General features: G+C 48.7%; 1 protein-coding gene across 1 annotated transcript in view; it reads left to right on the top strand.

Annotated features, from left to right (window-relative positions):
• LOC311344798 (teneurin-1-like) overlaps positions 1-8,641 on the top strand; it is a gene marked incomplete at its 5' end in the record, with an annotated part of 147,131 nt that extends 138,490 nt beyond the window's left edge. Inside the window, 5 exon segments of the mRNA XM_084469138.1 lie at positions 1,056-1,267; positions 2,743-3,044; positions 4,782-5,488; positions 7,188-7,330; positions 7,842-8,641. Of these exon segments, the coding sequence (XP_084325264.1) occupies positions 1,056-1,267; positions 2,743-3,044; positions 4,782-5,488; positions 7,188-7,330; positions 7,842-8,597 (2,120 nt within the window). The 3' untranslated portion in view covers positions 8,598-8,641.
• Positions 8,642-12,500: the final 3,859 nt, after the last annotated feature.

The following is a 12,500-nucleotide window of genomic DNA, read 5'->3' as shown; positions in this document are numbered from 1 at the left end:
AGAGAGTTCCTTGTTGAAATAAATGCATTTGTGAACCAGCCACATCAGGAGAGTCTCAAAAATCCACATATAAATACAGACCAGTTCACACACAAATGCAAACAAGTCCACAAATGAAAAGCGTCTTGTAAATTCAAGTTTAACAGTTTGTATATAAATGTAACAACATCCAAATGCATTTTTGATGAAAATTGCAAATATTTTTTTTATTCACGTATTTATATATTTATATTACATTTATTTAAAACAAGACACATTTGTCTGTGGATCAGAAATGTGTTTGTGAAACTTATTTTTGTTTATGGATTTAATTTAGATTTTTACATACCGATATCCATTTGTGTGTGCATTGAAATGTATTTGCGAGAAGAGAGTAATTTATATATAAATCACATTTGTGAATCCTTCTGTGCATTCATTATTGAGACTGAACTGAACTCAACTGAACTCAACTCAACTGATCTGAACTGACCCCATAATTACATACACCTATATTTACCATTTGACCAACAGACGATTTTATTATTATCCAAAGCGGCTTACAGAGAAATGCGATCCGGACGTCATCATTAAGGGGCAGGTGGGGGGTCACACGGCTCGCTTAGACCCTTACAGTTCCCATTCCCAAGGACTTCATTAATCCGGAGGGAAATTGTCACTGTCACAATTGCTCTTCTCGAGATAAATAATCCTAATGAAATAGAGAGAGAGACACTGAATAAAGTAAAGAGTAAAAAATATATATATCTTAGCACAAAAACAGTACAGTAAGGCAATACCAAAAAGGATATATATATATATGTATATATATGTATATACATAGATACATATATATCATCATAAATTTAGATAAAATTGTCTGGGGGCACTGGGGTATAAAACCAGTACTTTTCTGCTGGGAGTGGACCCCCCCATAGCCACTACTACTGCTGCATACTCCACCCCTCACCGTCCGTACCCCCAGCAACGCGTCTCCTTCCTCCGGGCCCTTCAGGGGCCCCCTCACCGTCCGTACCCCCCAGTAACACATCTCCTTCCTCCTGGTCGTCCCACAGGTCCGCTGACGACCCGGCAGATCTTCCGCTTCAGCGAGGAGGGGCTGGTGAACGCCCGCTTTGACTACAGCTACAACAACTTCCGGGTCACCAGCATGCAGGCGGTGATCAACGAGAACCCGCTGCCCATAGACCTGTACCGCTACGTGGACGTCTCCGGCCGGGTGGAGCAGTTCGGGAAGTTCAGCGTCATCTTCTACGACCTCAACCAGGTACGGAAGGGGAAGCCGCCTCTGGGGTCGAATAAAGGAAAGAAAAAGGGGGAGTAGCGTCGAGAAGGGAGTGACCTGTGGTGCTCTTTTGACCGGCTTTTGACCTTAGATACACTGAAGAAGTGAAGAAGTCGGTCTTGTTTTTTTTTCCTCACTTTGAATCATAAATGTAGAGGGGAAGATGTGCGTGAGGGACCTTTTACCCTTTAAAAAATGTGCGGATACAAAATATACTGAAAAGGATCTGGAGCTTATAAGCCAAGCAATATCCCACGCTCCCACAATGCATTTCAGGAGGTGAGGCCGAGTAGGGTCATGAGCATGAGGTTGGTAAACACTCACACAGCCATTTCCCCCCCCCCCCCCCCTCCGTTATTTTGTTTGATGTATTTTCCATCCGTTTGATTTGTGAAGTATCAGAGGAAAATGTGTCTTCGGTATATGCTGTGTTTAGGATTTGATGATTGGTTGGCGGTAGAGAGGCGGAACCCTCGGTGTAATGCATACCGTCGGGTGGAGGGAAATCACATGATGCACCGCCGCCGCAGCTGAAATCAAAAACGCTCCTGAAAACGGGGATCAATAGACGTACGTAAGGTGGCATATCTCAGGTCCAGACAAGCGACGCTGCATGTGGGCGTGCAACGGACGTGCAGCACATCAGGAAACCAGACCGTAGTGGGCGCATGCACGGAGGCCAGAGACACCACACGCAGCCTAGGAAATCAGTATGCATTACCGTCTACCGTCGCCGTTGTTCTTCTGCAAATCAGGGTCGTGTTGTGCAATAACAACACCTCTGAGCCGAGGTTTCAGACAAGCTTCACCGAGACCTTTCAGCGACGCCCACCACAACGAGCTCCCGGACAGAAAGTAACACATAAGAATCAGAAGAAGTAACTCATAAGAATAGAAAAGATGTGAAATGCACAAAGCAACACTATTTTTTTAGATAATGAAAAAAAAAAAAAAAAAAAAAAAGCAATAATATTATATTTACTGAACAATATATATAATACATCTATAAAAAAAAAAATATATATATATATACATTTATATATTTTACAGGTTGAAAACCGGCCTGGGGGCTGGTCGGGCTCACCTATTTCAGATGGCTATTGCGTGTGACGATGATAAGGCTACACAATAAAACACAACCTTAAGCATACTTATTTATTTCTTGTTTTACTGTTGCCACATAGAAATATATATATTCACAGATTTTTTCTATATAAAATAGCCATAATTTATATCAACATATCAACAACCAACCATTTCATATTTATCATAAAAAATTGTTAACATATCAAATATTTGTAAAAATGAAATAGACCCGATACTGGTGTTATTGAATCCAATATCAATTGAAATCCCATTTCGATCCAACGCCTTGATCCCCCTCGACCCCATCGACCCAAAGTTCCCCATTGCTCCGCCCCTAACCCCTATCCCGCCCGCCGTGTGATTGGCCGCAGGTGATCACCACGCACCTCATGAAGCACACCAAGGTGTTCAACTCGTACGGCCAGGTGGTGGAGGTGCAGTACGAGATCCTCAAGTCCATCGCCTACTGGATGACCATCCAGTATGACGCGGCGGGCCGCACCACCACCTGCGACATCCGCGTGGGCGTGGACAGCAACGTGACGCGCTACGCCTACGAGTACGACGCCGACAGCCAGCTGCAGAGCGCCTCCGTCAACGAGCGGCCGCAGTGGCGCTACAGCTACGACCTCAACGGCAACATCAACCTGCTGAGCCACGGCACCAGTGCCAGGTCAGTGTTACGCTGCATGAACTAGTTCAAAAGAACTAGTTCATTGAACAAGTTCATTTTTTTTCTATGAACTTTGAACTGAACGTAACATATTTTTAACTTGAACTTGAACTTCAGTTTAGATTTTGTGACATTCTGAATTGATGCTTAGGTCCAGATGACATGTTTATTAAATAGAGTTATTGCCTTAGTTGTGATGAATGAAACAGGTGTACAAATAATATCCACAACAATTTTAGATGGTAGTGATGGGCAGCAGGTAATGGAGAGGATTGATTTTAAAAGATAAGCACAGAATACTCACTCCAACAGTTTTTCTTCGGTTTCTAAAAAAAACTGTTAATGAACTGAACATGAACTAGTTCAAAACTGAATTGGTGAACTATGAACGTGAATTTATTCATTTTCTTTTGTATGAACTGAACTTTTAACTAGTTCATGTGAAGTGTGAACTTGCACAACACTGCGCCAGGAACACACACACACACTTTAGCAGGGCTGAACGATGTGGGGAAATAATCTAACTGCGATTTTTTTGCTTAATATTCGGTTGGGATTTAGCATGTGGATTTTCTTTTTTTAAAGTTCCTCATGTTCTGTGTTATTCACTAAACACAATTAATGAATTGTTCTATAGTATGACCGTCACAACATTGGAAGCAGTCCACATGAAGTATAAACTGCTCTTTCCTTTAGGCCAGGCCGCTGTGTTGAGATGAATTGATGTTATAACATTTTTATTTAACTATTGAATTGTAAAAGAAAAATAAATACGAATCTTACTGATCTCCAGTCAGTAACAGTAAAAAAAAAAAAAAGAATGAAAAAATGGGCCGCTGCCCGAGCCCTCCAGAGTTGTTTGTTGTTAATGTTGTTTCTGGTCTCGTACTGTAAGAGTGAAAAGTGGTTTTGTGTCGCCCTGCTTGGCAGCGTATCCTGTTCTGTGGGGTGCTTTGATCATTAGGGGTAGTTTGGTGGAATGGGGTTGCACCCACTGAAGTGAAACAATATGGACGGCTTCAGGCCTCACCATGAGGTCCTAAGCAGCCATATTCAAAAGAATTATACTATTTATAGAAATGATATGAATATGCTATTATAAATGTATTATGCATATAATAAGTATTATATGTATTCATATGTTATCATAACCTCTCGTTTAGTTAATTTTCGATGATCACGCGGCTTTTGTGAGAACTCTATTCTAATTGGTCCATCCCAGTGCTCAGCGGTCTGTTCTAGACCGTCAGTAACAGACCGTTACAACCGATGCTTTTCCAACTGTCAAACCCAACAGACCCTTTTCTATTAGCGGAATATTTCTAAATCAATAGAACATTTTAGATATTTATGATTGATGATTGATTCCTTTTCGTAAGCAGCCGTGTAACACGCGGGATGATATACAGCAAGCCAGTCCTTACCGCTAAATACACCCGACACTAAGCAGAGGGGTCTCGAATCCCCCTTGAAGGGGATAAAGATGTTTTATTTGTCATATGCACAACAATCACAGACGCAGTCGCTCGCAATGAAATGCTTAAGTCTCAGGCTCCGTCAACAGGGCAATATAAAGAAAAGTAAAAGTGTAAAAGAAACACAAGTAAGAGAGCTAAGCCTAAATAAACAAATACATAAATAAACTACAATACTGGACATGAATAATTAAAATAAAATATAATAATAACTAATATACAATAATAACTAAGGTGTAATATAATGCCCCCCCCCCTCCAGGCTGACCCCTCTGCGCTACGACCAGCGGGACCGCATCACGCGCCTGGGCGAGCTGCAGTACACGGTGGACGAGGACGGCTTCCTGCGGCAGCGCGGCAACGACCTGTTCCACTACAGCTCCAACGGGCTGCTGACGCGCGTGCTCAACCGCGTGTCCGAGCGCTCGGTGCGCTACCGCTACGACGGGCTGGGCCGGCGCGTGGCCACGCGCACCAGCCAGGGCCACCAGCTGCAGTTCTTCTACGCCGACCTGTCGCGGCCCACGCGCGTCACGCACCTGTTCAACCACAGCAGCAGCCAGATCACCTCGCTGTACTACGACCTGCAGGGCCACCTCATCGCCATGGAGCGCACCGGCGGCGAGGAGTACTACGTGGCGTGCGACAGCACCGGCACGCCGCGCGCCGTCTTCTCCAGCCGCGGCCGCCTGGTGAAGGAGGTGCTGTACACGCCCTACGGTGAGGTGTACCAGGACACCAACCCCGAGTTCCAGCTGGTGATCGGCTTCCACGGCGGCCTGTACGATCCCTTCACCCGGCTGGTGCACCTGGGGAGGCGGGACTACGACACGCTGGCCGGCCGCTGGACCTCGCCCAATCACGAGCTGTGGGCGGAGCTGAGCGAGGAGCCGCGGCCGTTCAACCTGTACACCTTCAGGAACAACTGCCCCGTGGGGAAGGTGGAGGAGGTGACGCAGTTCACCTCTGGTGAGCTGGATGGGCGCACACGTGGACATGGACGCGCACACACGCACGCGCACGCGCACGCACCCGCACACGCACGCACATGGATGTATGCAGACATTATGCAAGCATGGGCACGGATATACACACATGTACACAACCACACACACGTGTACACAGACATACACGTGCATGTACACACACACAAACACACGCATGTACACAGACATATACAGGCATGTAAACAGATATACTAAAGAATGTACACACACACACAACACAGACACACACAAATGCACACACATAGGCATGTTTTGCACCATATGCACTGCAGAAACTGTAGCAAATATGTAACATGTGAGCGTATGAGTTTCTTAATAATACACACAAGTGTGCAACTCCTAAAGCATTTTCCACATGTGTTACCCTATTTATCTTCTACGACTGCAAATTCAACAGTCACAGGTTCTTTTTTTTTTTTCTTTGCTCCAATAATACCTTCGTGCTCGCTATACGACCCAAAGCCAATCTCGTACATCTCACCCAAACACCTCCCTATCTCCATCAGACCTCACACCCACAACTCCTCCAGTCTCACACAGCTGCAAACGTGCTCGATCACAAAGACGTGCCTTCTCACATCCGCCGCTGAGAAAGAGAGAGAAAAAATAAATTTAAAAAAAGACATAATTTGGCTGCTGTGCCGTTCAGCACTTTGGGTTGCCTTTTTTACGGTTGGACTCAATAATAACAGATTCATTATTATATCAATAATGATAATGATGATAATTATTATTATTTGCTAGTATATTTTCCAGAAAGGGGAGAATAGAGATTTAACAACAGAGATGACTAGAAGGCATCCACAACAAAGCCCCAGTGCGTCTCTCTGATCGTCCTGTTTTGCTGTGTTTGTTCGTTCGTCGCTTTGGTGTGGGTTTTATATATTTTTTTCATAGCTTTTTGTGTTGTTCAACACAGATGTCCCCGCCCTCTTTCACCCCCTCAATCCCCCAGCCTCCGTACTCTGTTCCGGTACCCACTGCTTCCCAGGCCCACAGTGTGGAAACCAAGAGATAGACAATAACACGAGTAGGAGGTGTTTTCATGTGCGTGTGTGTGTCTGTGTGTGGGTGGGTGGGTGGGGTGTGTGTGCGCATGGGAATGTTCCATTTACTGTTCTTCCGGTTAATTTATGGAGCGTCCTCGTGGTTCACGTGTCCCGGGTTCTGGCACAACGTGCTCCCGACCGGAGAGAACATCCACATCACCCCCAACAATGCCTTCTATTGTAGCGAGTGTGTGTCTCCATCTACCAGGAACACACACACATGTGTATGTGTGCGTGTGTGTGTGTGTGTGTGTGTGTGTGTGTTCCTGGTTTGCTTTATTAGTTGTTGAGTGCATCAAAAAGGTTAACACGTTGATATGACTGACTTTATTGATTTAATATGTTTATGTATTGTAAAATATGTGTCTTGCCTGGTCTCTTTGTGCGTGCATGCGTGTGTGTGTGTGTGTGTGTATGTGTATGCATCTGCGTGTTTGTGCGTGTGTGTGTGTGTGTGTGTGTGTGCGTGTGTGTGCGTGCATCTGCGTGTTTGTGTGTGTGTGTGTGTGTGTGTGTGTGTGTGTGTGTGTGTGTGCATCTGCGTGTGTGTGTGTGCGTGTGCATCTGCGCGTGTGTGTGTGTGTGTGTGTGCGTGCGTGTGTGTGTGTCCAGATATTGGGAGCTGGCTGCAGCTGTTTGGCTTCCAGCTGCACAACGTGGTCCCAGGCTTCCCCAAGCCAGAGGTGGGCAGCATGGAGCAGGCCTACGAGCTCATGAAGACCCAGACCAAGACGCAGGACTGGGACTCCAGCAAGGTAACGTTGATCCACAGGACGCTGATCAGCAGTACATATAATATACAATACCAATATACAATACTATTTAAAATAGAAGTTGTCATAATATATATTTTTAATATTATATAAAAATGTGTATTATTATATATGGTCATTTCGAATTTATATCGTATTTATTTCATATATTACTTCTTATTTTACCAGTTCTAATACTCAATGCCTTATGATAATATAATTCATATCAGTATGTACTACACATGAACCTCCTAAGATGACGCAATTTGATTCGGTTTGCCATCTCGGAATATTGTGCAATATCCCGAGATTGAGATCTCAAATATCCCGAGATTGAGATCTCAAATTGGGCAGCCCTATTCCCCACTATTCATTTTGCCTTCGGCGAATAACGGTTAAACATAAAGTACTGCGTTTACTGCGCACTTTAATAATACACGCACAGAGCCTGTGAGGTTTCTATTTGTGAATAAACCCTCCGTCTATAAACACCAACTCGCGCCCTGTGCACCAGGTGGCCCTGGGGATCCAGTGCGAGCTCCAGCGCCAGCTCAGGAGCTTCATCTCCCTGGAGCGGCTGCCCCTGGTGTCCGACCCCGTGGGCTCCACGTGCCACCGGCCCCTGCACCCGCCGCCCTTCGCCACGCGGCCCTCCCTCCTGGGCCCCAGCATCCGCTTCGCGGCGGCGGGGGGCCGCGTCACCGCCGAGGTCATCGGCGTGGCCAGCGAGGACAGCCGGCGCGTGGCGGCCATCCTGAACGGCGCCGTGCACCTGGCCGGCCTGAGCTTCAGCGTGCACGGCTGCGACACGCACCACTTCCTGCAGTCACGGCCCATCGAGGAGGACCTGGGCCTGGGCCTGGGCGTGGGCGGCCGCGTGCTGGACAGCGGCGTCAACGTCAGCGTGTCCCAGATGAGCGCCACGGTGGGCGGCCGCACGCGGCGCTTCGCCGACATCGTGCTGCAGCAGGGCGCGCTCTGCCTGTGCGTGCGCTACGGCGGCAGCGAGGAGGAGGAGCGGGCCCGGGTGCGCGAGGAGGCCTGGCGCCGGGCGGTGGACGGCGCCTGGGAGGCGGAGCGGCGGCGGGCGGAGGACGGGGACGCCGGGGGCCGGGCGTGGAGCGAGACGGAGAAGCAGCAGCTGCTGTCGGAGGGCCGCGTGGCCGGCTACGACGGCTACTACTCGCTGCCCGTGGAGCAGCAGCCGGAGATGTCCGACTGCCCCTCCAACATCCACTTCATGACACTCAGCGAGGTGGGGGGCAGGTAACAGAGACAACCACCAGGTAGCTCCGCCTCCTCCTCCTCCTCCCACTTGGCCACGCCCTCCCCCCCTGCCCCCCCCCCCCCCCCCCCCCCCGCCCTCCACACTACGGCCCTCCGCCCCAGCTCCCCCCCCCCCCCCCCCCCACCCTAGCCCCCCCCACCAAAGACTGCCTGTTTGTACTTTCACCCCGAGTTTGTCCTACTGTTTCTATACTGTATCAAAGAAGAACCAGAATACGAAGACAACGACGCGTTTAGAACTAGTAGACGAAGAAGAAAAAAAACACAAGGAGGTGGGGTTGCGGGTGATGGGGGTGCGGGCGGGGGGGGTTGGGGGTGGCGGGGGGTGGGAGAGAAAAAAATCATTTCCAAATGCCTTTAATTGTGACAAAATGATGGTATTTTATTATTATTGTCCAGTTTTGCCAATTTCTAAACAGTGGCACAAGCAGTGTGATTTGGCCGTGGCTTCGCTTTTTGTATCCAGACTCGCCTGGGACCGCCTGAGAGACGCGACGGGCCGACCGACCGACCGACCGACGGACCGACTCCTACTGACAGAACGACTAAAAACAGACGCGTTCCCCCCCCTTTGCTCCCTTCCCACACGGTTCGTTAGAGGGGGTTCCGCTCATCCGTCGGACTTCAGCGGACTGTGGAAGTAAAGACAGCAAGGGGTGAGACACTCGACACCGAGAAGAATGAGAAACCACCACCACCACCACCACCACCACCACCACAGAACAATCCTTATCCCGGCCTGAACTCAGACAGATCAGGAGCTCTCTGTTTTGCAATTTGAGTTAAATTAAATGGTTTACCTCGGATATACTATCGTTTACATATTGTGCAAGAGAGGCCTTGTCGAGTCTCGACACCCCTTTAGAGAAGCGAAAACCCGCGTGTTTTCCCGTCTTTCGGTGTGTGTGCTCCAACAGTAGTTTGTACGAGTGCGTTGCATATACTAAGAACAAGAATGTACATAGCCAGTGCTTTCACACTGAGAGAAAAAAAAAAAAGCTCTACTGGAAGTGGTGTTGTTCATAGGTGTCAGTATTGTTAATCAATAGAAAAATGATTACATTTTTTTGCAAAGAAATTATACATGGCTATAGTAAATATTCTCGCTGAAAAAAATCTGATTTTATTGGGTTACAGTGCTAATTAAAGTAAATATGTGTGAAACAACAGATTTCTTTTTTTTTTTTTCTTGTGGGTCTTGCTTGAATGATACTTTCATAACCTGTCATTGCCTGTGTAGTCATTTAAAAAGCACTGCACTGTGATTATAGAGCTACATTCATTCATTCATTCACTCTTGATCTGCGATGCCCTAAGCTAGATTGTGGATCGAACTCAAGACCCTCTGGGCTAGGGGTCTTGACACCCTAAACAGTCCACTAGGCTGCCGCCTAATCACTCCATCCTTCTCTCCTTCTCCATCAGCCGCCTCGTCTGCTTCCCTTTCTCACGTCCTACGCGTTTGTCTCCTTTCCATCTCGGCGCGTTTGGTCGTTGTTCATGTTGTTGTTGTCATCGTGGTGGTTGTTTTTCGTCTCTGGTCTTGTTGTTTCTCTCTCTGGAGGGGACATTTGTTCAAACCCCAAATATGTGCCATCGTCATCCCCTGGGCGGCCGGGGCGAGAGGTGAACGATGCATGCCTGAAAGCCTCCCTCAGCTCTGTGTGTTCCTGTCAGAACATAATGCAGGGGAGAGGGAGAGGGAGGGGAGGAGAGGGAGGGGAGGGGAGGGGAGGAGAGGGAGGGGAGGGGAGGAGAGGGAGGAGAGGAGAGGGAGGAGAGGAGAGGAGAGGGAGGGGAGAGTGAGGGAGGGGAGGAGAGGGAGGGGAGGGGAGGAGAGGAGAGGGAGGGGAGGAGAAGGGAGGAGAGGGAGGGAGGGGAGGAGAGGAGAGGGAGGGGAGAGTGAGGGAGGGAGGGGAGGAGAGAAGAGGGAGGAGAGGGAGGGGAGGAGAGGGTGAGGGAGGAGAGGGAGGAGAGGAGAGGGATGGGAGGAGGGGAGGAGAGGGAGGGGAGGAGAGGAGAGGGAGGGGAGGAGAGGGATGGGAGGAGAGGGGAGAGTGAGGGAGGGGAGGAGAGGAGAGGGAGGGGAGGAGAGGAGGGGGAGGAGAGGAGAGGGAGGAGAGGAGAGGGAGGGGAGGAGAGGGAGGGGAGGAGAGGGATGGGAGGAGAGGGAGACGGAGGGAGGGTGAGGAGAGGGAGTAAGGGAGAGGGAGCGATGCTGAGGAAAAGAGAGAGTCGAGCAAGGGAGCAAGGGAGAGGGGGCGAGGGTGAGGGAGGGTGAGGGAGAGGGAGGGGAGGGAAGGAGAGTGAAGAGGAAGAAGCAGGGGGGTTGAGAGGAATAGGAGAATATGACAGTTGAGGCCGAGCGACCCGGTGGTGGGGGCAGAGGGGGGGCAGGACCCTAGAAGTCAGACGCAGCCTTCCTCCTCCACCCCGTGACCCCGAGCAGGAACCTCTCTCCCGCTGTCATTAGCCGGGAGCCAATCACAACCAGCGAGCACATCCACCCTCCGACCCGGCGCCGAGCCACCGTCCAAAAAAAGATCAACAAAAAAGAAACCGAAAAATGAACAAAAGTTTGAAATGAAATGTGTGTTGAATTCCCCCCTCGTCCTCTCACACACACACACACACACACACAATCACACACAAACAGCACACACACACACACAATCACACACACACGATCACACACGAACAGCACACACACACACACACACACACACAATCACACACAAACAGCACACACACACACAATCATACACAAACAGCACACACACACACAATCACAATCACACACGAACAGTACACACACACACACACACACACAATCACACACGAACAGTACGTACACACACACAATCACACACACACACACACACACAATCAGACACGAACAGTACACACACACAATCACACACAAACAGCACACACACACACAATCACAATCACACACGAACAGTACACACACACACACACACACACAATCAGACACGAACAGTACACACACACAATGACACACAAACAGTACGTACACACACACACACACACACACACACACACACAATCAGACACGAACAGTACACACACACAATCACACACAAACAGTACACACACACACACACACACACTCGGGCCATCTGCCCATCATTAAATGTTTGTGTTGCCTCGCTCAGCGCTGTGAACGACAGAGTGAGAGTTTTAACTGGGAGCAGGTGATGACAGAATACCTTAGGATGCCAGCCAGCAGCTCGCCTGCTAAGCCATATGCTCCGCTAGATGTTGTTCAAGCTAATGTCTGCGGCGGCGGCGACAGAGGCGACAGCGGCAGCCCCGCTCCGGTGAATGAGATGGAGGGAACCGGTTGCTAGGAGACAGCCGCAACGTCCCCGGGAAAATAAATATCTCAGCTGAATGGATGCAATCTACTCCCACCTCCCTCCCACACCTTCTCTCACTCTCACTCTCTCTGTCTGTCTCGTCTCGCTCTGTCTCTCTCTCTAGTCTCTCTCCTCTGTCCACATGTCAATCACAAGAAGGGGAATGATGCATTATTTTCTATTTTATGAAAGTCTGTCCTTTCCTTCCATGGGAAATCAGTATTTCAATATGTCAAATTGAATTTTGGTAAGCCGTCATAGTGGAGGTATAGAGTTGCGCGTTTGTTTCCCACCTTATTTAAGTCGATTATCTCATCCGATGCGCTTCTCCTAGGCCATCTACGTTCCTGAATTGTGTGGAGAAAAATAGCATAATATCACTTGCTTACTTACGTGTGTGGTAATGAATATTAATGTCGTACAACTTTCATCTTTCCCATTTAAACCACAGATAGGCGCTATTGGCCCATTAGTAATCATTGGCTATTTATCTTAGCCACACACCC

The sequence above is a fragment of the Micromesistius poutassou genome (assembly GCF_964030765.1).
Source record: "Micromesistius poutassou genome assembly, chromosome: 6".
NCBI lineage: Eukaryota > Metazoa > Chordata > Actinopteri > Gadiformes > Gadidae > Micromesistius > Micromesistius poutassou.
The sequence above is the reverse complement of the archived record's forward strand: the minus strand, read 5'-3'. Positions and strand labels throughout refer to the sequence as shown.